At 41.5% G+C, this 22902-nt stretch overlaps 2 protein-coding genes across 2 annotated transcripts in view; both read right to left on the bottom strand.

Moving 5' to 3' along the window:
- Positions 1 to 20530, bottom strand: part of LOC115577753 (BOLA class I histocompatibility antigen, alpha chain BL3-6-like) — a 35466-nt gene extending 14936 nt beyond the window's left edge. Inside the window, exons 1-5 of the mRNA XM_030410647.1 lie at positions 20343 to 20530; positions 19777 to 20040; positions 19101 to 19379; positions 15640 to 15942; positions 15439 to 15534 (exon numbers count right to left, since the gene is read on the bottom strand). Of these exons, the coding sequence (XP_030266507.1) occupies positions 15439 to 15534; positions 15640 to 15942; positions 19101 to 19379; positions 19777 to 20040; positions 20343 to 20454 (1054 nt within the window). The 5' untranslated portion in view covers positions 20455 to 20530. The remainder of the gene's footprint in view (positions 1 to 15438; positions 15535 to 15639; positions 15943 to 19100; positions 19380 to 19776; positions 20041 to 20342) is intronic.
- Positions 2239 to 10094, bottom strand: LOC115577752 (major histocompatibility complex class I-related gene protein-like). Its single transcript, XM_030410646.1, has 7 exons — positions 9799 to 10094; positions 5827 to 6093; positions 4886 to 5164; positions 4268 to 4570; positions 4025 to 4126; positions 3123 to 3230; positions 2239 to 2877 (listed from the first exon to the last, which is right to left on the bottom strand). The coding sequence occupies exons 1-7, from the start codon at positions 9845 to 9847 to the stop codon at positions 2828 to 2830; spliced, it is 1158 nt and encodes a 385-aa protein (XP_030266506.1). The 5' UTR covers positions 9848 to 10094; the 3' UTR covers positions 2239 to 2827.
- Positions 20531 to 22902: the final 2372 nt, after the last annotated feature.

The raw sequence follows: 22902 nt of genomic DNA on the forward strand, positions 1-22902 counted from the left end.
TTCACTGCCTGCTCCAGTTCACCCACTAGCATTTGCTTTAAAAGAATACATAAATAAATAACAAGAAGCAACGTCCATCCTTGATCTTTCAATTTCCAGCCCCGCCACCAACCATTTCCTTCTTCATTGTCTACCCCTCCTTCAACTACTCCAGTAGCTGGAGCAAGAACATGGTGCCAATTCTGCTCTTTACAGAACAGCATCTTGTTTCTTTTAGGGTGACCAACTATCTCCCTCATCCAATCAGATTTTCTAAAGAGTCAGCTGAGAGGATGTAGCTGGGCTCTCTTCATCAAAGGTGTTGGTGTGTAGTTTGATGATAAAAGAACTCTGTGGAGGCCAGGCTGGGGGGAATGATAAAGCAATCTTTATTGAAACAGATCTCAAGCCAGCGTCCGAACCAGATGCGTCCGCCCTCTGGTGTTCTCAAATCTATGGCAAAGCAATGCCAACATGCTTCGCCCTCTGCCCTTTCAGAAATCCTATCGAGCCTTCGATCTCAGGAAATCTACCAATTACCACCTAAACTTCTCTACCCGTACGGGCCTTTTTCTTCGAAGTGGTTACTTTTGTGGGTTGAGGGTCCATCTGTCCAATCGCTAGAAATGTGTTGGTCTATCTCCCTGCTCATCTCACATAAATGACTAAATCTGTTACTGTCACTCTTTTGGTCTTGTATCCCAAAATTACCTAAGTGAGGGGTCAAACTCTGTTTTAGTCCTCTATAGTGGACTTGTCTTCTGCTGACCTTTGACACACATACAGCTGAATACTGACTCCAAGGTCCCTTGGAGCTGTGAGCCCCACCGTCTACATTCCTTAACTCACACAAGGTGGAGGAAGAGGGTAATTTTAAACTGAGCTGAATTAGAGATCAGAATGTGTTGCAGTTCAGATACCTCAAGAAAAAATTATGTTCTTTAAATTCTTGAAGTTATTCTAAAAATTTAAAGTGTAAGAGTATTTATTTTGTAAACATATTGTGAAGTAAACATGGTGCTGGTAGGTGTGGCTTATCTACACAGACATACCCAAAAATAGCTCCGCAACTATCAGGTGAATTTACATGATCTCAGTGGATAGTTAAGATCTCAGAGAATGTGTCCCCATGTACATTTGTATCACCACCTATAACTTATTCTACATCAGACAGTAGATAACACCATGATAACAATGATCCTTTGCACAGAGATGCCACTGAAATCATTCAGCAGCTCCTCGACTTCAACTGAACCAAAGTAGACAGAAATACCACAGAGCACATATATTCTACAAAGGTTTCAGTTTGGACAGAACCAGTCAAACCTGGATTCCTTAAAGTACCCAGTGTGTGTGTGTGAGATATTTATTTTATCCACTTGAAAGGGAATCAGGCTCCACAATACAAGTGTCACGGCCCTGTTTGTAATACTGTATATAATACCACTAAACAGCCGTTAGATGGCAGCAAAGACATGTATGAAATAGAGGCTGAGAGTTTCACAGCTGCCCGACCCAAAGCTCTGGTATTTGATGACCTGGGAATGAGACTCAACAATCAACTATGTTTCTCCAGAATCACGTGCTGCATGTTTGAAGTGGGCAGAGCTCTAATGGGGGAAAAACATGTGATGACACATATTTCCATGCACCTATCAGGAACAGGCTACAGGTTTTGGGTTGCTTGGTTGCTGTCAATCATGTAACATACTGCTACTAATTAACAATATTAATTAACATTGATTAAGATGAAGCAGACAGATTTCTAAGTATTACCATGTAGATGTTAGTGAAGGATGAGCAGCAAACAGTCAGGAATCACACAGAAACAGGTGATATTGATTATTTAGAGTATTATATAGTAACATTTTATCATTTTCTCTCAGGGTTCCTCTGTGTTTAAGTCATTTCTATTATTGTTGTATTTTGCTTGTATATTTAATTTGTGGTAACCATCAGCTCAAATCACTGCTGTGAATAAACATGTTTCAACATGTATCTCACTCTGAGTCTCTCAGTCTCAGTCTGTTTCTCTTTCTTTCTAAACGTATCTTATGACCTCCTCACAGGTGAAACGTTACAGGACATCAGCCAGTCAGCTGTTTAGTTGTCAGAAGGCTCCTTTAATCTCTAACTTCAGTGTTCATGCTAAGCTAAGCTAACCTTGTCTGGGAGCTAACTCTGCTCAGAGTTCACATTGATATCAATCTCCTCATTCAAATCCTCTGTGAGAATACTGAATGTTCAGGTGATATATTGAAGTGTCGTCACAAATGAGCATGTGGACCAAACTTGTTCAAATGTGAGGATTTTATTGAAAAGACAAACATCAGCACAAAAAGAAAGAACAACACATTTGAGTTCATTCATGTTCATCAGTGTAAAGGTTTAAAGGTAAGGTAAGGTGTAAAGTCGTTATTTGTGCTTTTTCTACTTTGTCTTTACTGAATTTGTCCTCTGGTGATCAATAAAGGATAATCTTGTTTGATCTCTTATAAAAACCACATCCACGCAATCCTGATGAAGATTAAGATGAGTTTTTAAGAATTAATTCCTCAATCATATCATATGACTTTCTTTTATGTTGACTTCCTCTTTTTTTCCCCATGTCTTGTGATTGTTACAGACAAACACATGACATTTCTCAGGGATTTAACACAAAGCTGCTTCACTTTGCTGTGCAACTTTTGCGAGGATTTTCTTAAAATTTCTGGAATTCATCTGGAAACAATATGGCTCTCTGTCATATAATGTCCATGTTGTTCAACTGGAGGTGTGAATAGTTCATGTCACAGAATTGATAGTTTTGCCGTCTCATTTGAAGTCATCCAGATTGTGTTTGTGTAAATCAAGTGTCTTCATTCAGTTTCTCAGAGAGCTCAGAGCTGTTGTCAGGAGCTGTAAGAACAAACACACTGTTAGTCCATTTATCCTGCACTGACATGCCTTTAAGAAACAACTACAACCTGTTGACATTTCAGTGATGATGGGAAAATGATATTTGAGCTTCAGATCAACTGTTTTATGCCCTGATGATGACATTGATCTGTTTATGATCAGTTTCCATTTATTTAACTGTATCCTCCAGTTAAGAAATCCTGACACAAGTTCATGTTACACCACATAAAACAAGTTCCACTCACGACATGGAGGGCATCTGGCTGCAACAAGAAGAGGTCTGTCTGTTTGGGACACTGTCTGCCCGTCGAGTGCAGCAGCTGGAGCCATGATGTCGTGCTGGAGACAGGTATCTGTAAAGAGGTGAGCACAACAGTCTCTGATTTCCTCGAGTCCCATTTGTCCATTTTATTGTCCTTTGACCAGACATTACCCAGGAGCAGCCAGACCAAGATGGATGAGCACGACTCTTATTCTGACTCTCTTCCTCTCTGGGGTGTGAGGCCTGGTCAGGTTGGATGATAGAAAGATGCTATGGGCAGTGTTTGTCTGCCAATGACAATTAATGTATTTCTGCAATGTGTGTCTCAGAACAACAGCTGAATAAGTAACTGTTGGAATGAGCCACCAGCTGCTGCATCTGTATGCACCACCATGGTACTCTTCATGCTAGGTTTTCTATTCACAGTCAAGTGACAGAAGGCTCACATGGCCCAGAGCCTGCAAGACTGTGCTGAGTTGCAGAAGTATGTTGAAGTATGAATAGGGCCGGGAAGCAACAGCTGATGAGGATGTGGCGAAGTTTCTATGGATTTCAGCGAAATCCTAGTCAGCATGGCAGCTGATAAATTGTATGTCAAAGAGCAACAAGGGGCCAAACAGCCCAACAAGAAAAACTACAGGCAAACAAAATCCCCAACATCAGAAAAGACTGACATAAGACTTGAAGTGAAACAGAAGAAGAAGTTTGACACCATCGCAAGTTGGTTGACAGTTTAGTTTCTTTTTAATCCTCTTCAGCATCATCTCAGTGGTGACATTATCATGACTCACAGGCTCTGAGCCTTACAAAGTTTACTGTTGCTTCAAATAGTAAAATGATGATGCTTGTTTTACTTTTTCAACTGAAATCAAAATACTCTCTCACCTTTCTTCTTTTTGTAAACGATGAATCCAGCAGCACTGATGAGAATGAGAGCAAGAACAACCACTGCAGCAGTGACGAGGACGTTCATGTTACTGGGCTTCACTGTTGAATACAATAAATTAAGACTGGTGCAGATGAAGCAGGTTAGAACAAATTAAACAGTGAATTAGTTTGTAATTACTACTTTTTTCCCACATGAATTCTCATGCACTCCCATTCAGCACCCTCTGATCTCACTCTTACCTTCGTTGGTTCTGATCCGATCTTTCTCCAGTCTGGTGACGATGTCCTCCTTCACACCAGAGAGCTGAAACACACAGTCGCACCTCGTCCAGTCTTCAGGTGTGACTGATGAAAGGTTCAGGTCAACACTCATCTGGAAGGTTCCATCGTGGTTGGGGAGGATCTCTCCGTGGTCCACCTCCTCATGAAGCTCCTCTCCATCTTTCCTCCAGACGAGTGAGGCTCTGTGAGGGTAGAAACCTGTAGCGAGGCAGCTGACTGGAGAGGAGGGAGTCTTCTGGAGGAGAGACACTGAGGGAAGCTCTGGAGAGGAAAGAGAGAGATATTCTGTTCTTATGATTCACAGTCAGGTTGTCAATCACAGTGTCAATGTTCAGTGGAACTATTTCTATTGTGAAACACTGAAACTGTGAAATCATTTTCCTTAAACTAACTGTGACATCACAGTCTGAGCTTTGATGGTGAGTGATGTCACCCAAAGATGTCTGTGATTGGTCAGGGCTAAAACAAATGTAACCACTACAAAAAAAGCTGATGTCAGACAAGTTGGATTAATAATACAATGCCTATATGAAGATCACTGTGTCTAATAAACTACATCAGGTCAGGTGATCCTACCTGTTCTCAGCAGAAAGCTCCTCCAATAATCCACATAGTTCTTCAGCGCATCAAGATAATGCTGAGTAAAAGAAAACTTTGAGAATTCTATCATAACTTTATCAGCATCCCATATCTGTTTGGCGGTGACAGCCTCAGGTCTTAGAGCGATCCATGTAAATGTATTCGGATCCCATTCCAAGAGGTCTTCTCCATCATAACCAAACCGAGCAAAACCTTTGACCTCTCCAGTCTCATCATCCCACTCACAGCCATTCAGCCTCTGCACAACATGGACATCTGAGACAGAGACAGAGACTGTAATTAACACTGATTCACACATGAAACATTCCGTGAAGATGACCTTTAAAACATTGTACATTGTGTTGATTGCTGTTTTTTTTTAACTGTGTGTTCATGAGTCAGATTATCATCATTAGTTTGTGTTTAACAGCTTCAGCAACAAGTCTAACTAGCAGCTGATTAATGTTGACATGATGAATGACAGGTGGCTGTGGCTCAGTGGGTAGAGCGGGTCGTCTAGTGATGAGTAGGTCACCAGTTCGAATCCCAGCTCCCCCTAGTTGCATGTCGAAGTGTCCTTGAGCAAGATACTGAACCCCAAATTGCTCCTGATGAGCAGTTGGCGCCTTGCATGGCAGCCTCCGTCATCAGTGTATGAATGTGTGTGTGAATGGGTGAATGTGGCATGTGTTGTACAGCGCTTTGAGCTGTCGTTAGACTGGAAAAGCGCTATCAAAATGCAGACCATTTAGGTAGTGGCTGGACCACTGAAGACAAACTGATATGATGGTTTACTTTACATGAATCTCTATTTCAGGTTATGTGTAAAATGATGTTAGAGTTTGAACTGATTGGTATCTTGAGGCCCTGGGTCACTTTACAACTAAGATGCAGAACAGTAAAAAGTTGAACAGGCTATAACATGTTACATACTGTACCTCCACTTTGGTTGTAGAGACTCATCAAACTGTGAGTGTAGGATTTGAGGGAGTTTGGAAAAAATTTGAAACACCTTTGCTTGTACATCTCCAACCTCGCAGGATACTTTATGAAGAATGATTTAGCAATGTCATGTTTTAGATCCATTTTTTTGTTGTTGTCACAGTACCCCATCGCAAGTTCATCAATCTCAAATGTTGCCATAAAATCTGGGATGTTTGGGATTCCAGTTGATGAAGTCATGAAATACTTCAGGGAGTGTAGCACTGCAGGACAAACAAAAGAGCTTATAAATAACACTCATAAATATGAAGCTAAGTGAAAATAAAAATATGATTTGAAGTGTGTGTGGAGGAAAATACAAAAGTTATCAATGTAATGTGCAGAACAAACAGCCTCCATTCAGTATAAATACACACTCATCATCGCCACATTCTGAAATATGATGAATCAAGATCAAGTTGAAACAGGCGCTTTGCCATAATGGTCCAGGGCAGCACTTGTCCATGCTGCCAAGTTTAATCAAAAAACATTTTATCACAGAAAATACAAAAATTCATCTCAGAAATACATCGTTTTTTTGGTCGATGTACTCTGTGGACCTGTGTGATCACTATCTCATCTTGGTTGAGGATGAGTTAGGATGAATTAAAAGCACTATAAATTGAGCAGCTGTGTCAGAAAGTACCCAGTGAGCTGGATTTTCCATCCCTCATGGAAGTACTAGATGTTTGTTTGTCATCTGTAGTTTTAGGCATAAAGAATGACATTGGGTTTTCTCACAGGGATATGTCTGCTGCTGCCCCAAGGTAGATATATTAAATCAAGCTGTGGCCAATACTCTGCTATGTGGACCACTCAAATGAAAACATGATGCAGAAAACACACAACTATCAACTATTATATTAATTAATGCTTTATCACTCTGAAAAACTGCATCCTTCAGTACTAACCAATTAACAGTTAAAATGTTGAAAATAAATAATGTTTACTAAATATATTTGTGGAGGTGAGCGTGGTCGAGGCATGGCTGCGGGAGAGAGAGAGAGGCGGAGAGGGCTCAGGAGAGCAGCGCCAGGTGAGTGATTGGCATCACTGGCACCCAGTTACTAATCACTCTCTCCTTTTATATGCAGTAGCATGCTGGATGGGAGAGGCATGGAAGGTGCCCAGGAGAGAAGCAAGTCAGGAGCCGAGACGCACAAGCCTCGTTTGGTCCTAGTGAGAATATTGTGTAGTGTCTGATTGAATCAAATAAAGGTTTGAATCAACTTCTGAGTGCTCTGTGACTGCTGAGACAGCTCATGGTATCCTACATTGGTGCCCAACTGGGCTCGGCAGGTGAGCACACAGGGACATGACGGAGCCACAGCATCTGCAACCGGTCGCAGCACTGGGTCAGATGCTCGGAGGGATCGCCGCGATGCACCGGGAGCAAGCGGAGATGAGCAGCCGGCAGCTAGAGGCGTTCAATGCACAAACAGAGGCACAGATCCAGCTGCTACAGTCTCTGCTGACCCGGTTGGGGGCAGGGGCAACATCCCCCCCACCCTCACTCGAACTCAGGCATCACGCTCCACAAACTGGCGGCGGAGGACGATCCGCAGACTTTTCTGGAGATGTTTAATCGCCGGTGGCGGAGTGGGCCGTGCGGCTGCTCCCTTTACTGTCAGGGGAGGCCCAGACAGTAGCATGCTCTGCCGGCCGCCACTCGGGGGAGTTTCCAGTTGGTTAAACAAAGCCATCTTGGATAGGATGGGCTTCTCCCCCGAGGATCGCCGTCGCCGGTACCGGACCGTCCAGCTAGGGACAGAGAGCCAACCCTTCACCTTCGCTCAGCACCTTAAAGACACCGCGACCAGGTGGCTGCAGCCGGGGAAGATGGCTTCGGAGGAGCGGATGCTCTAGAAAATCATGCTCGAGCAGTTTGTGGAGGGGCTGGACCTGGCAGCAGCAGTTAGGCTCGCTAAGGATCACCTGGCGTTCGCCACAAAGGTCAGCCACTAGATGGCCAGCCTCCAGCTCCTGGCCGCGACCCCTGCTACACCCCACGCTTTCACCCTGCCATGCCCTGCACCCCACTGTTATCCTCCCTATGCTCCCTCCCCATTGCAGGTTCCAGCCGCTACAGGCGCTGCTCTCGACCTGCAGGTGGTTCCTCAAGCACCGGGGCAGGAGTGCTGGAGGTGCGGGCGGCCCAGTCGTTGAGGAGTGCCCCCTCATGGAGGTCAACCAGGTGGTCCAGGTCGCTAGCCCCCCAACACCCTCCCCCAGTCCAGCGGGGACACACAGTGTTCCAGTAAGGATTCAAGGGGGTACACATCAGGCAATGGTGGATTTGGGCTGTATGCAGTCTATAATCCACCTGAGCCTGGTGGAGGCGTCCTCGTTGGATATAAGGTGTGTACCAGGGGATATTCACAGTTACCCTGTGGTGCCAGTAGAAATTAGACATGGGGGGAAAAAGCATAGCGTTAAGGCTGCGGTTAGCTCCCGCCTGGTGCACCTTCTAATTTTGGGCACGGTGTGGCCTGGGTTTAGAAAAAATTGTGGGGCAATGTGTGAGGGTGCATTCACGACCGGTGGGGACACGGGATATGTGTGCGGTGCTCAGCTGTGACGCGAGGTCTTCCGACACTGCAAACGGGGAGGAGGAGCCAGTGGTGCCTTCGCAGGAGGCTCCGCAGGTATCCAGGGCGGTTCTTGGGGCTGGCCGGCTACTACCAGCGGTTTATTCCCTGCTTTGCAGACCTGACCATCCTGACTGACCTCACCCGAAAGGGTGCCTCAGATCCGGTCCAGTGGACGGAGCCGTGCCAGCTGGCGTTTGAGAGGGTCAAACAAGCCCTCTGCAGGGAGCCTCTCCTCCACACACCTAACTTTTCTCTCCCTTTTGTCCTGCAGACGCTTCGAACAGGGGACTGGGGGCGGTGCTGTCCCAGCAGGTTCGGCCGGATGACTCCCCGGCCTAAGTCCTTTTATATGCAGTAGCATGCTGGACCTCGGATGGGAGAGGCATGGAAGGTGCCCAGGTGAGAAGCAACTCAGGAGCCAAGACACACGAGCTGCGTTCGGTCCTAGTGTGAATATTGTGGAGTGTGTGATTGGAGCAAATAAAGGCTTGAATCAACTTCTGAGTGCTCTGTGACTGCTGAGACAACTCATGGTAGCCCAGAACAGGCTAAAATATTTTTCTCAGATGTATTAAGAGGTTGTTTGTGTGACTATTTTTCAGTATTTAGGAAAGACAGTTTACAATAATTTCAGCCAATTCTGAGTGATATATCATCAACAGACATTAATACAAATAGGAAATAGTTCAATATAATATTGATACTCTGATTCATGATTTCTTCAGAAAACAACAGGAAGAAATTCTTTGTTTGTTATTTTTCTCCCCTGGATCATTTTGCACTGCAAAAAATAAAAGATCACAAAGAAGAATCAACTAAAAATACCATAAAATTCACACTGTTTATTGTAATATTGCAGGTTTTTCCAGGACAGAGGAAGTTGTTCACTCTACAGATTGATCAATACATTTCATCCAGATTTCATTGAACAGTATGTGGTTGATTTAACAATAATAAAGCAAATTGTTGTTCTCTATTAATTGAAATAAGCATGCAAATATGTTTCAGTCTGAATCAGGATGTAACAGACAGGTTTTAGTTGTGTCAGCCTTTATAGACTGAGCTCTTCTGGTTGTTTCATGTTGTACAGGCAATGTGTTGTTCTTATTGTGATGCAGAATGTTGCCAAGTTAAATTGTCTCTGTTTGTCCTTTTTTGCTCCTTCTAAGTTTTTATAAGTCCTTCTTTGTTCTGGGAAGAGATGTTTCACATCATTCTGCACTGACCCACACAAAGTACAGTTTCTGCTGCTCCACTGAAAGTGAAACTAAACTCAGAGGAAAGAGTCGAGTGGACTGTGAAGTTTAAAGAGTTTAAAGGTTTAAAATGTGATCTTACCTGGTGATGAAACGTGACAGAAGAGAAGCAACAACAATAACGTTCTCATCTTGATTTGATGAAGACGAGTGAGTGAAGGTCCGAGCAGGATCAGCTGTTCACTGTTATTTGTCCTGGCAGAGGGAAGTGAAAGTGTTTCTGTCCTGAGAACAAAAATAGTCCTGACTCAGCCTCCAAGTGATCCAGTCCTCACCAACACCCCTCACATGCAGTAACGTATTAGAAAGGAATAAATACTAACTGTGAAAAACTTAAATTCAAAAACACCACAGAGCCCAAGGATCAGCTTCTCAAGTGAACTCACTTCGTTTTTTCAAATGTTCTCTGTTGTTTATCCTGGCAGAGGGAGGAGAGAGAGTTTATGTTCCAAGTTTCGTGGACCACGTGACTGATGAAGTCCGACACTTTATAAGGACAAAAATAGTTCAGACTGCCTCCAAGTGATCCAGTCCTCCCCAACACCCCTCACATACAGAGAAGTGTTAACAGTGAACAATACAGTTAGTTCAGCAAAGTCATTATCTTAAAACAGACCACAGAGCTGGGATCAGCTTCTCCAGTGAACTCCCTCACTTCGTTTTTCATATAAGTATGGTGATAAAGAAAAAAAAAACAAAAAAACAAAACAGGACTGAACAGATTCAGAATCAGAGACTGGGTCTGTCCTGACTGCAGGTTGGTGGATGATTCCCACATGTTTTCTCTCCCCTGTGAAGAGCTCTGATTCAGTTCATCCTGCAGACCCAGTCATGGGCGGGAACCAGAGGGCCATCCAGGAATCTGGACCTGCCAGGAGAAATCAGCATTATTATGACTGTAATCATATCACTATCTTACAGCATTAGTGTATGATATATCACTTCATTGTGGGCTGATAGAAAATAAGAATCAGCTCCTTATTTTTACAACAATATGGTCTAAGGTTGGATGTTGATGCTGTCTTCATTCTCGTGGCAGGAGGTTCACACTGAAAGTCTGATTTGAAGATGTGACTCCTCGACTTCTTGATGTCTTGGCCACATCAGTCTGAACACTAAACATGTACACACAGAGAATTATCCTGTTATTGTCATGATGTTGAGTTGAGCTGTAGGCCGCGCCCATCTCTGCCTGAGTGCATCAGGTATGGGTATGTCTCCAAGCTTGCCGGCAGCTGATTGAAGGCACCAGGTGAAGGTGATCTGGTAATCAAGAGGTTTGGAGGCACTCACTCACAGGACAATGAGGAGTGAGCAGTGTGTGAGATAAATGGTTGGAGAGTCTGGACTTGGGAAAAGGAGACTGCAGGACTAAAGCTCGGTTCAAAGACGGAAGAAGGAGCCGGTGAGCTTTCAGTTTTGTGTCTATCCTGCCTGCATTGTGGGCTGTGGACTAATTATGTGATGAAATGCAGGTTAAAATGTTATATATTCAATATCAAGTGGGTTGTCAATAACATGGTGTATTTTTTTAAAAAAGTATTCAAGCTAAAAGTAATTTGATAAATAATATGTGTATTTACGGAAGTTAAATACTGACAAAATTTGTAAGGTTAAAATCATTATCAGATACTGCTTTAATTTATATTTAATTCATTTTGGGTGTCTAAGTATGGGTATTTTCCACTTACTTTCAAGATTAATTTCTAGTACTTTCAAAAACTAAGTATTTGATTTTGGGTTTTGTTGATTTATGGTTTCTTGGGTTACATTTTTTCCTGATCCGTTTAGCTGTGTTTGTTTTTAAGGTTTTTCACCTGGTATTGGCTTTGGCAACTTTCAAATAAAAAGAAAGAAAGCTGAATCTTGGTCATTGAGTGAATTCCAGTCCAATCTTCTGAAGCAAGCTGCCTTTTCAAGTGGGGGAAGCTGCAGTTTAAACCTCATAAGAGTGAGGGCCACTTGACACATGACATTTTAAAGAATCATATAAACTTCCACTCAGAGCTGCTTTTATTCTGGCAGCTGATCTTTTTCTCTCATCTGAGAAATTCTGGTTGTGACCAGAGGAAGACATGCAGGAGACGTCTCGTCGACTAAGTTGTCACTTGTAGAAGCCGAGGCTTCATCACTTGAAGACTCACTGATGTTCATCTGTGAACTGAATACACACAAACAGCATCATTTTCCTATTTTTGTCTTGACGTCTCCAAAGAAATGTCTCCCTTCAAACTGAGGGATGAGTTTTATAACCAGAGGGAATAATCTCACCTGATCGGAGGAAATGTGCTGTAAAGAGGCATCAGACAATACGGGGGCCTTTACAAGCAATTGAAATTAAATCTGATCTTAATGGGCGGCATATTTTTACAATTTGGGGAAAATCGAAGCACTCGGGGAAAACCCACACAGACACGGACAGAAAGAAGGCAGAAAAAACCAAGTGAAGCCTCAGTGCTAACCCCCTTTTAAATCTACTTCCTGTTCCACAGCCCTGTTTTTTATGACCCTTATTTCAACAGACCAGAATTATACACACAGCGTTCAGATCACTCAAAACATTAAAACACCTTTAATGTGAAAATGTGTGTTTGGAAAAATACTATCATACTTTATTAATGCAAGAACAACAGGAAATATGCAGTAATAACAGTAATGAATGAAATGAGATTATTATAACCACAAAGACAATTTAGTCCTTTAATGTCCCGCATACGGGAAAATGTGTTTGTCACAGCAGCAACAGAATATTACAAAAACAGAAACATATTACAAGAACAGAAACAATAGCAAAACTAAGCAATAAAATTAAAAAGGGAAGAAATAAATAGAAATATATATACAAGAGCAACAGGTAATATGCAGAACAGTAATGAATAAAATGGGATTATTATAACCACAAGGAGAACTTAGTAAATACAAGTCAGAGGACAAAACACACATAAATATCAGTGGTAAGAAATAAATATATCAATGACAATTTATCTTTAAACAGTATTTAAACCCAAAATGTACAAACGAATGATAACAAGTGATGTCACATATGATAAGAAGCAACATTTTGAAAACAGACAGCAGGTGAACAATGTCTCCACACAGCAGATGTTACTGTTAAGTACTGAACTTTCCTTTCAGCTCGACAGTTTCAGGGATTACATTCACCCTCATGTAGCAGCAACATGTCATCAGTGATTGTGTCCCTTCTTCTTTATAGCTCCACAGTTTGGAGCACACTGATTTAATCTCACTGATATAAGAGAAAACTCTTTTCTTGACTTCATCTTCATCAGACATTCAATCTTTTCAGTGTTTACAAAAAAAAAAAAAAATCTTTAAATTCTTGAAGTTATTCTAAAAATGTAAGTAAAAGTATTTATTTATTTAACATATTGTGAAGTAAACATGGTGCTGGTATGTGTGGCAACTGAACCAAAGTAGACAGAAATACCACAGAGCACATATATTCTACAAAGGTTTCAGTTTGGACAGAACCAGTCAAACCTGGATTCCTTAAAGTACCCAGTGTGTGTGAGATATTTATTTTATCCACTTGAAAGTGAATTAGGCTCCACAATACAAGAGTCACAGCCCTGTTTGTAATACTGTATATAATACCACTAAACAGCCGTTAGATGGCAGCAAAGACATGTATGAAATAGAGGCTGAGAGTTTCACAGCTGCCCGACCCAAAGCTCTGGTATCTGATGACCTGGGAATGAGACTCAACAATCAACTATGTTTCTCCAGAATCACGTGCTGCATGTTTGAAGTGGGCAGAGCTCTAATGGGGGAAAAACATGTGGTTATATGTATTTTCTCTTTCTCATTATTTGTGCTTACTTTTCTACTTTGTCTTTTTAATGTGCAATAACTGAATTTCTCCTCCAAAGATCAATGAAGGATTATCTTGTTTGATCACTTAGAAAACCACATCTACACAATCCTGATGAAGATTAAGATGAGTTTTTAATAATTACTCCTCATAATCATTTGACTTTCTTTTCATGTTGACTTCCTCTTTTTTTCCCCATGTCTTGTGATTGTTACAGAGAAACACGTGACATCTCTCAGGGCATTAACACAAAGCTACTTCACTTTGCTGTGAGAAAGTAACTTTTGCGAGGATTTTCTTTAAAGTTCTGGAATTGTTTCGGAAACAATATGGCTCTCTATCTTATAATGTCCGTGTCATTCACCTGGAGGTGTGATTAGTTCATGTCACAGAATTAATAGTTTTTCCATCTCATTTGAAGTCATCCAGATTGTTTGTGTAAATCAAGTGTCTTCATTCAGTTTCTCAGAGAGCTCAGAGCTGTTGTCAGGAGCTGTAAGAACAAACACACTGTTAGTCCATTTATCCTGCACTGACATGCCTTTAAGAAACAACTACAACCTGTTGACATTTGCAGCCTGTAGCAGCCTAAACAGCAGCACAGTGATGTAACCTGTCTTTGATGATGCCATCTTTTATTTTATGATTATTAATCATTTATATAATTCAAATCCACAATCCATGTATACAAATGTAATAATGTGTTATTGCTGCCAAACAAATATCTAATTAATTTATAAATGTGTTTTATCTGGTATTCGATTATTCCAATCTAATTCCACATTATGTCCAACAATCATTCTTTCTGGTATTTATTTTTCCAGAAGAGATTTCAGTGACAATGGGAAAATGATAATTGAGCTTCACATCAACTGTTTTATGCCCTGATGATGAGATTGATCCGTTTATGATCAGTTTCCATTTATTTAACTGTATCCTCCAGTTAAGAAATCCTGACACAAGTTCATGTTACACCACATAAAACAAGTTCCACTCACGACATGGAGGGCATCTGGCTGAATCAGGAAGAGGTCTGTCTGTTTGGGACACTGTCTGCCCGTCGAGTGCAGCAGCTGGAGCCATGATGTCGTGCTGGAGACAGGTATCTGTAAAGAGGTGAGCACAACAGTCTCTGATTTCCTCGAGTCCCATTTGTCCATTTTATTGTCCTTTAACAAGACATTACCCAGGAGCAGCCAGACCAAGATGGATGAGCACGGCTCTTATTCTGACTCACCTCCTCTCTGAGGTGTGAGGCCTGGTCAGGTTGGATGATAGAAAGATGCCATGACAACTCATGTATTTCTGCAATGTGTGTCTCAGAACAACAGCTGAATAAGTAACAGTATGAATGAGTCACCAGCTGCTGCATCTGTATGCACCACCATGGTACTCTTAATGCTAGGTTTTCTATTCGCAGTCAAGTGACAGAAGGCTCACATGGCCCAGAGCCTGCAAGACTGTGCTGAGTGGCAGAAGTATGATGAGGATGTGGGAATTGGGCTCGGAAGCAACAGCTGATGAGGATGTGGTGAAGTTTCTGTGGACTTCAGCGACAATCCTAGTCAGCATGGCAGCTGATACATTTTAAGTCAAAGAGGAACAAGGAGCCAAACCGCCCAACAAGAAAAGTTACAGGGCAAACAAAATCCCCAACATCAGAAAAGACTGACATAAGACTTGAAGTGAAACAGATGAAGAGGTTTGACACCATCGCAAGTTGGTTGACAGTTTATTTTCTTATTACTCCTCTTCAGCATCATCTCAGTAGTGACATTATCATGACTCACAGGCTCTGAGCCTTACAGACTTTACTGTTGCTTCAAATAGTAAAATGATGATGCTGATGCTTGTTTCAATGTTTTAACTGAAATCAAAATACTCTCTCACCTTTCTTCTTTTTGTAAATGATGAATCCAGCAGCACCGAAGAGAATAAGAACAACCACTGCAGCAGTGACGAGGACGGTCATGTTACTGGGCTTCACTGTTGAATACAATAAATTAAGACTGGTGCAGATGAAGCAGGTTAGAACAAATTAAAACATTTAATTAGATTATTATTTATTATTGAAGATGATCTCACTCTTACCCCAGTTGGTTCTGATCCGAACTTTCTCCAGTTTGGTGATGATTTCCTCCTTCACACCAGAGAGCTGAAACACACAGTCGTACCTCGTCCAGTCTTCAGGTGTGACTGATGAAAGGTTCAGGTCAACACTCATCTGGAAGGTTCCATCGTGGTTGGGGAGGATCTCTCCGTGGTCCACCTCCTCATGAAGCTCCTCTCCATCTTTCCTCCAGACGAGTGAGGCTCTGTGAGGGTAGAAACCTGTAGCGAGGCAGCTGACTGGAGAGGAGGGAGTCTTCTGGAGGAGAGACACTGAGGGAAGATCTGGAGAGGAAAGAGAGAGATATTAAAGAGGAGAGAGAGGAAAAGAAACAAGGTAAAAGAAAGATGAAGAAATTAAATTTGGAATCATTAACAGAAGTAAATGTTGAACAAATGTATTGGATGCATTTGTTCCTCAAGAAAAATCTGCAAGCCTTTTAAAAAAAAAAAAAAGATCAATCATACACATCCTTTTTTTTGTTTGCTAGCAGACTTTGTCTGCACTGTTTTGTTTCAATACAATGTTTGTTGGCACATCACTGCTGCAAACTGTTGATCAGGGGAATAGTGTGAAACCAGCAGCATGATCAGAATCCAAATCAGTAATCCTTTATTGTCCCACAAGCGGGGAAATTTGTTTGTCCAGTACCCCTCTTCCAGCAGCGATGACTGCTTATCCATGATCCTGCTCTCTCCCACCACCTGCACTGGGTCAAGACACCCAAAACAAACACCTCCATGATGTGAACCAGATGGGGGATTGAAGCCCACTTAATTTCCCTGTGAAGGAGGAAGTCACAGATCAGCATAAGATTCCAACATATCGTCCTTCTCAAGTGAATCCAAGATGAGAAGTGGTTGATCCTTTGCGTTATTGCATCCCCATCCTCAACTTCAATCTGAATAGTACTTACAGTAACACCCGTATTGACCTCAGGTTCTTCAGGCGAGTTTTCTCAAGAACCATCAGGGTATGTCGGCCATCCTTAGGCGGAATGAGGAACTGAGGTCCTACTACCCATGGATTATTGGAAGTGTTCATACCTCCATCGAGACAACCTTAAAACTTTGAGGATCCCCAAATCCCCGTTGGCCACAAACGTTTAAAACCTTGAGGTCTCATTGTTGATGTACTTCAACAAAAAAGTGCTAACAGTCTTTAAGTTGCATTCGCAGCTTCCTCCACAAAATGTACATATGACTACAAACTTTGGCTGCTGTCAGCGTCATACAAGGGATGGTGATTGGCTTTAACGGGGCAACTCTTTACCTTTCCGTTACAAGAGACACAGTGCATCTGATGATGGTGGTTGTGTAATAGCAGGCAAGTCACCCTTCCATAGCAGTCCTCGCTCGCATCTGCAAAGTGGTGAAGCTGAGCAGCAGCTGCTTCTCCAAACTCTACAGGTTGTAAACACCGATCCACCTCGAAGTCTTTAAGTATACAGAGCTCTTGCATCCAACTCCTCCATTCCTGAGCAGCTGGTGCAGTGTCATCCCAACCAAACTCCTTTCTACGTAGATCTTGTAAGACCTTCTTTGCAGAGAGAACCACAGGAGCAAGGATTTCAAAAGTATTGTAAACTGAACTGACAGCGGAGAGGAAAGCAGCCTGTCTCGAAATGTTGTCTTGAACTTAAATGTATCAAATTGGACACACCACTGTACACCCAACACTCTTTCCACAGGAAGTTGGTCAAGATCCAAGTCCAAGTCCTTCACCTATCTGGCTCTCTGGTTTTCAGGTATTGCAGCCAGCACACAACGAATATTGCTAATCCATGTCGTGAGGTGGAAGCCTCCATTATAGCAAATGGCTCTCAGAATTCGTGGTAGAGAGATTCTGGCTCCTCTTCTGTAGCAAATGAAGCAAGACAATCATCAATGTAAAAGCTGTGGAGAATGGTGTTGACCACTTTATTGCTGAAATCCAGTTTGTTGTCTTCTGCATATATCCTGAGGGTGAAGCACAGCTTGGTGAAGATGTAGTTCCAAACAAATGAACAGTCATCCTGAACTCCACCAAATCCTGACTGTAAACTCCACTACGCTGCCAGAGAAATCTTAGGAAATCTGAGTCTTCACGTGGAACTTCACCTGTTGGAACATAGCTTCAATATCTGCAGTGAGTGCAATCGGAATCTAGCCATGACTCCAATCAATTGGCTAGTAAGATCTGGCCCTGGAGTGCTGCACAGTCAAATACTACCCATATCAGTGTAATCCATATGAAATGAAGCATCTCTGTTAAACATACTCCTTAGGTTCAGGGCACACTGTTCTGCAATCATGCGATCATTAGGCATACTTCCCTGCTCCGTAAAGGTAGGCCAATTGTGTACTGCCATCAACAAGTTCAGTTGACTTTCTCATGAGCTCCAGAAACCGGCAGTCCTCTCTTGACAACCCCTGCTGTTCCACTTGATCATATTCAGGAAGGTCAACCTTAAACTTCTGCTTCCACAGCTCATCCAACCACAACCGAGATCCTGTTGACACTGACCTGGGGCTGGTCCAAACGGTTTCACAATTGACATTGCCTTTAAGGGTCCATTCACAGTCAATCCTAATATAGTTTTGACTGCATAGGGTCCATCGCCACATGCCTTAGGTACATTTAATCGTATTAGCAGCTCAATTTCAGCACTAGTGGTACTCGAGTACCACCTCGCAGACAGAGACTCAACCCACTTTCAGTAACTGCAGTAACCTTGTTCGGCTCAATAAATTACCTTGAACTCCATTCCCTGCCTCGTGTCCGCTTTTGGGTCCTACAACCTACTACCAGGTGTAACAGAGAGGCTGAGACTGGGAAGATTACCTTTCTTTTACGCGCCATCCATTGATCATCGTCCACTCTAAGTTGTTCGGTTTTTAAAGGTTTTACTGAATAATTCAAGGAACGAACAACTGGTAAAAGACTGATCTTAACATGCTGTAAACGGAAAATGTGTATTCCCAGGTCACCCTCTCTCAGGTGAAAATTATATAGGTTTACTAAGCCATCCATCCAACATCACGTCAGCTCACCAAAATAAGTGAAAATAAACAAAAAACAAATTTGAAACAAATATCTGGCTCCTACACCACCACTAAATACACTCACTACAGTCAGAGAAGAACAATGTCAGTCTGTTCTTATGATTCACAGTCAGGTCGTCAATCACAGTGTCAATGTTCAGTGGAACTATTTCTATTGTGAAACACTGAAACTGTAAAATCACTTTCCTTAAACTAACTGTGACATCACAGTCTGAGCTTTGATGGAGAGTAATGTCACCCAAAGATGTCTGTGATTGGTCAGGACTAAAACTAATGTAACCACTACAAAAAAGCTGATGTCAGACAGGTTGGATTAATAATACAATGACAGTTCAGTCTGAGCAGCCTATATGAAGATCACTGTGTCTAATAAACTACATCAGGTCAGGTGATCCTACCTGTTCTCAGCAGAACGCCCATCCCATTCTCCACATACGTCTTCAGCCACTCTGGATAAATCTGAGTAACGTAAGTCTTATACAAGTCTCCCAAATCTTTATTGGCGTCCCATATCGGTTTGGCGATGATGGCCTCAGGTCGAAGAGCGATCCATGTAGATGTATTCAGATCCCATTCCAAGAGGTCTTCTCCATCATAACCATAATGAGCGAAACCTTTGACCTCTTCAGTCTCATCATCCCACTCAAGGCCATCCACCATCTGTAAAACATGGACACCTGAGACAGAGACAGAGACTGTAATTAACACTGATTCACAGATGAAACATTCAGTGGAAAGATGATCTTAAAAACACTGTACATTGTGTGATGACTGCTGTTTTTTTAGTCGTGTGTTCATGAATCAGATTATTATCAGTAGTTTGTGTTTAACAGCTTCAGCAACAAGTCTAACTAGCAGCTGATTAATGTTGACATGATGAATGACAGGTAGTGGCTGGACCACTGAAGACAAACTGATATGATGGTTTACTTTACATCAATCTCTATTTCAGGTTATGTGTAAAATGATGTTAAGAGTTTGAACTGATTGGTATCTTGAGGCCTTGGGTCACTTTACAACTAAGATGCAGAACAGTAAAAAGTTAAACATACTATAACGTGTTACATACTGTACCTCCACTTTGGTTGTAGAGACTCATCAAAATGTAAGTGAAAGCTTTGAAGATAGGCGACAAATGGAGACATTGTTGTCTGTACCACTCCAACCACTCAGGACGATCTATTAAGAATTTCTTTGCCCAGTCCTGTTTTATTTCCACCCTTTTGTTGCTGTCACAGGACACCACCAGAAGTTCATCAACCTCTAGTGTCACCACAACCTCTGGGAGGTTTAGGATTCCAGTTGATGCAGTTGTGAAATGCTTCATGGAGTGTAGCACTGCAGGACAAACAAAGGAGCTTATAAATAACACTAATCTTAGAGAAAATATAAATATGATATGTGTGTGTTTGCTGCGAAGGATCAAAATGTAAAAAATTTAAATGTAATGTGCAGAACAAACGGCCTCCATTCAGTATGAATACACAATCATCATCACCACTCAGAAATATGATGAAGTCAGCATGATTTAGTTAAAACAGTCTGATCAAGTTGAAACAAAAGTTAAACTGAACTTGAAGCAAAAGAGTCGAGTGGACTGTGAAGTTTAGAGAGTTTAAAGGTTTAAAATGTGATCTTACCTGGTGATGAAACGTGACAGAAGAGAAGCAGCAACAATAACGTTCTCATCTTGATTTGATGAAGACGAGTGAGTGAAGGACAGAGCTGGATCAAATGTTTCCTGTTATTCATCCTGGCGGAGGGAGGAGAGAGAGTTTCTGTCCTGAGAACAAAAATAGTCCAAGTGCCTCCAAGTTATCCAGTCCTCACCAACACCCCTCACATACACTAGAGTGTTAACATTGAACAAAACAGTCATTATCTTAAAACAGACCCGACCACGGAGCCTGTGGATCAGCTTTTCTAGTGAACTCCCTCACTTCCTTCCCTTTACACATAACTATGGTGATTTACAGATCAAAAAAGCTCGAGTCAGAGATTGGGTTAGAGAGTGAAAGTGTTTTTTTTCCTTAGCCTGTCTTTGAGTTCGCGTGAGTGACACTTGATGGTAAGCCTTGCATTCATGCTGGTATTTTTTAAAGTGAATTAGTTCTAAATCACCCTCATGAATGAACCATACATCAATAATTGCCTAATTCTGTGCATTAACCATGATGATGATAAAGATCCAGAAAAATAGAAATTCATGGCAAAAAACATCATCCTGTCAATATTTTAGAGACTCCTCAGTTTCGCACTAATCATGTTTAAGAGAAGCTCGTGTCAAGTGAAGCTCCTCCACAGGTCACACCTGAGTTTCTGACCATCAGCATCATTTAATGTTTTGATAATGACAAACATTCAAACATATCAACCTTCAACATCACCTGATCCAACTCAAATCTAATTGTTTCTATTTGGTGTCCTGTGTGGAATGAATGGCCCATATAACAAAGCTTCTGTTTGCACATCTGGGGCCTTTAATAATAATTTATTCAACAGCTGTTTATTTAAAAAATGCTGTATTTTTCAACATTTTGTCATTCTTGTTTTAAATATAATGTTTTGAGATATTGGGGGAGGGTACAAAGAACAATATTAGTGATGCCGGATAGACTCACTTTCTTATCACATGAAAAAGTAGATTCACCCCCCTCCCCACCACAATACATTCTGTACAGTCACTCATTCAGTGACTCTGAACTAGAGAGAGGTGGATGAAGCCTTATGGAGCTTTTGGGCTTCAAACTCTGCAGCATATTGACATCTGGTGGCTTATAAATATACAGCAGCTCTTCATGACTGGAGTCTCAGTCATGAAGGCGACTCTCCGCTTTCTTCTGTCTCCAAGAAGTGACAGGCTTTTGGAGCCACGATGACACTTTTTTTACAAGGAAAGAAACATCTTAATGTTTTGTACTTAATGCTGAATTTAAAAGAAGGCAACAAGGACTTAAAATGTGCCGCAGCTGTTTCACAGAGTTTGTTAAGTTTCTCCTTGTGATGCAACAACTCTAAAAATCACTGGATTTGTAAGGGAGTCTGGCATGTGACTGGTGACTTCACTTCATTACTTGCTCCATGTCTTTCACCACACACACACACACACACTCAAACAAGTAACATATTAACAATTATAAGATTACTGTCACTGAACTAAACATTAAAATATTTTATATAATGACTATGACACACTTAATATCTAAGTGTTATTATCTTAGTTAAGGGACACAACACATGTAAAGGGACATTTATCAACATTATAATAATTCACATTCGTACAATAAAATAAAGCAGACAGATTTATAAAAGTCATGTTGAGACAACTTAAGTGCTTCATAAAAATCTAAAGATTCGAGTTTTGATTTCATTATCATTATTTTAAAATCACACCATGATCTTTGTTTTTCTTTTTTTACATATATGTACAGCTGTGGTGTTTCAACATGCTAGACTCTGATGACTGCTGTCCAGTGTGCTGATCCTGGAGCAGATTTAAAAAAATCAAAAAAGTCAACTAAATTTTCTGTTTTTGCTTTGTTGATATTTTTAAGTTGATTTGTACGCATATAGGACACATACAACTTGCAGACGTTGATCCGGTGAATAGAATGTCTTTCCATACATACATAACATAGCTTTAATGAAGAAACGCCTCTAACCAAATGATGTGCACACTTGTTTATTTGCTGTTGGTATTCAAATAGTATCTGTTAAAATAACTCTTAGATAATTTAGAACTGGAAAAGGAGATCGGAGCCAGCTCAAGGTTAACAAAGTTTAATCTTGTACTAGAGGAGCAATCACAGAGCAACAACACAAGTTTGTTATAGAGGAAAGTCTCAGATTGTGAGGAGGAAAGCTTGGTATATATATCTGTCTCTGTGAGTGTGTCTTAAAACTCTATTTCTGCGACAGTTACTGAGTCTGCATGCAAAGAGGAAGTCATGTAAACACAGAAAGTTCAGACAGGGTGAGTGACACAAAGAAAGTTCAGAGAGGGGTGAATACTCATTTCCTTAAACTAGGGTAGAAAAACAAGTTATGTTAAGATATGCAAGACTTCAATTCAAATGTCCCTATATGTCAGTACAAAATGTCCATCACTGTATCCAGAGATGATGATTATTGGCACACTTAGGGCTCATTGTGAGGGTTAGCAATTCTTTAAAATGTATGAAAATGAGTTGAAAATACAGA

The sequence above is a fragment of the Sparus aurata genome, unplaced genomic scaffold (assembly GCF_900880675.1).
Source record: "Sparus aurata unplaced genomic scaffold, fSpaAur1.1, whole genome shotgun sequence".
Classification (NCBI taxonomy): domain Eukaryota; kingdom Metazoa; phylum Chordata; class Actinopteri; order Spariformes; family Sparidae; genus Sparus; species Sparus aurata.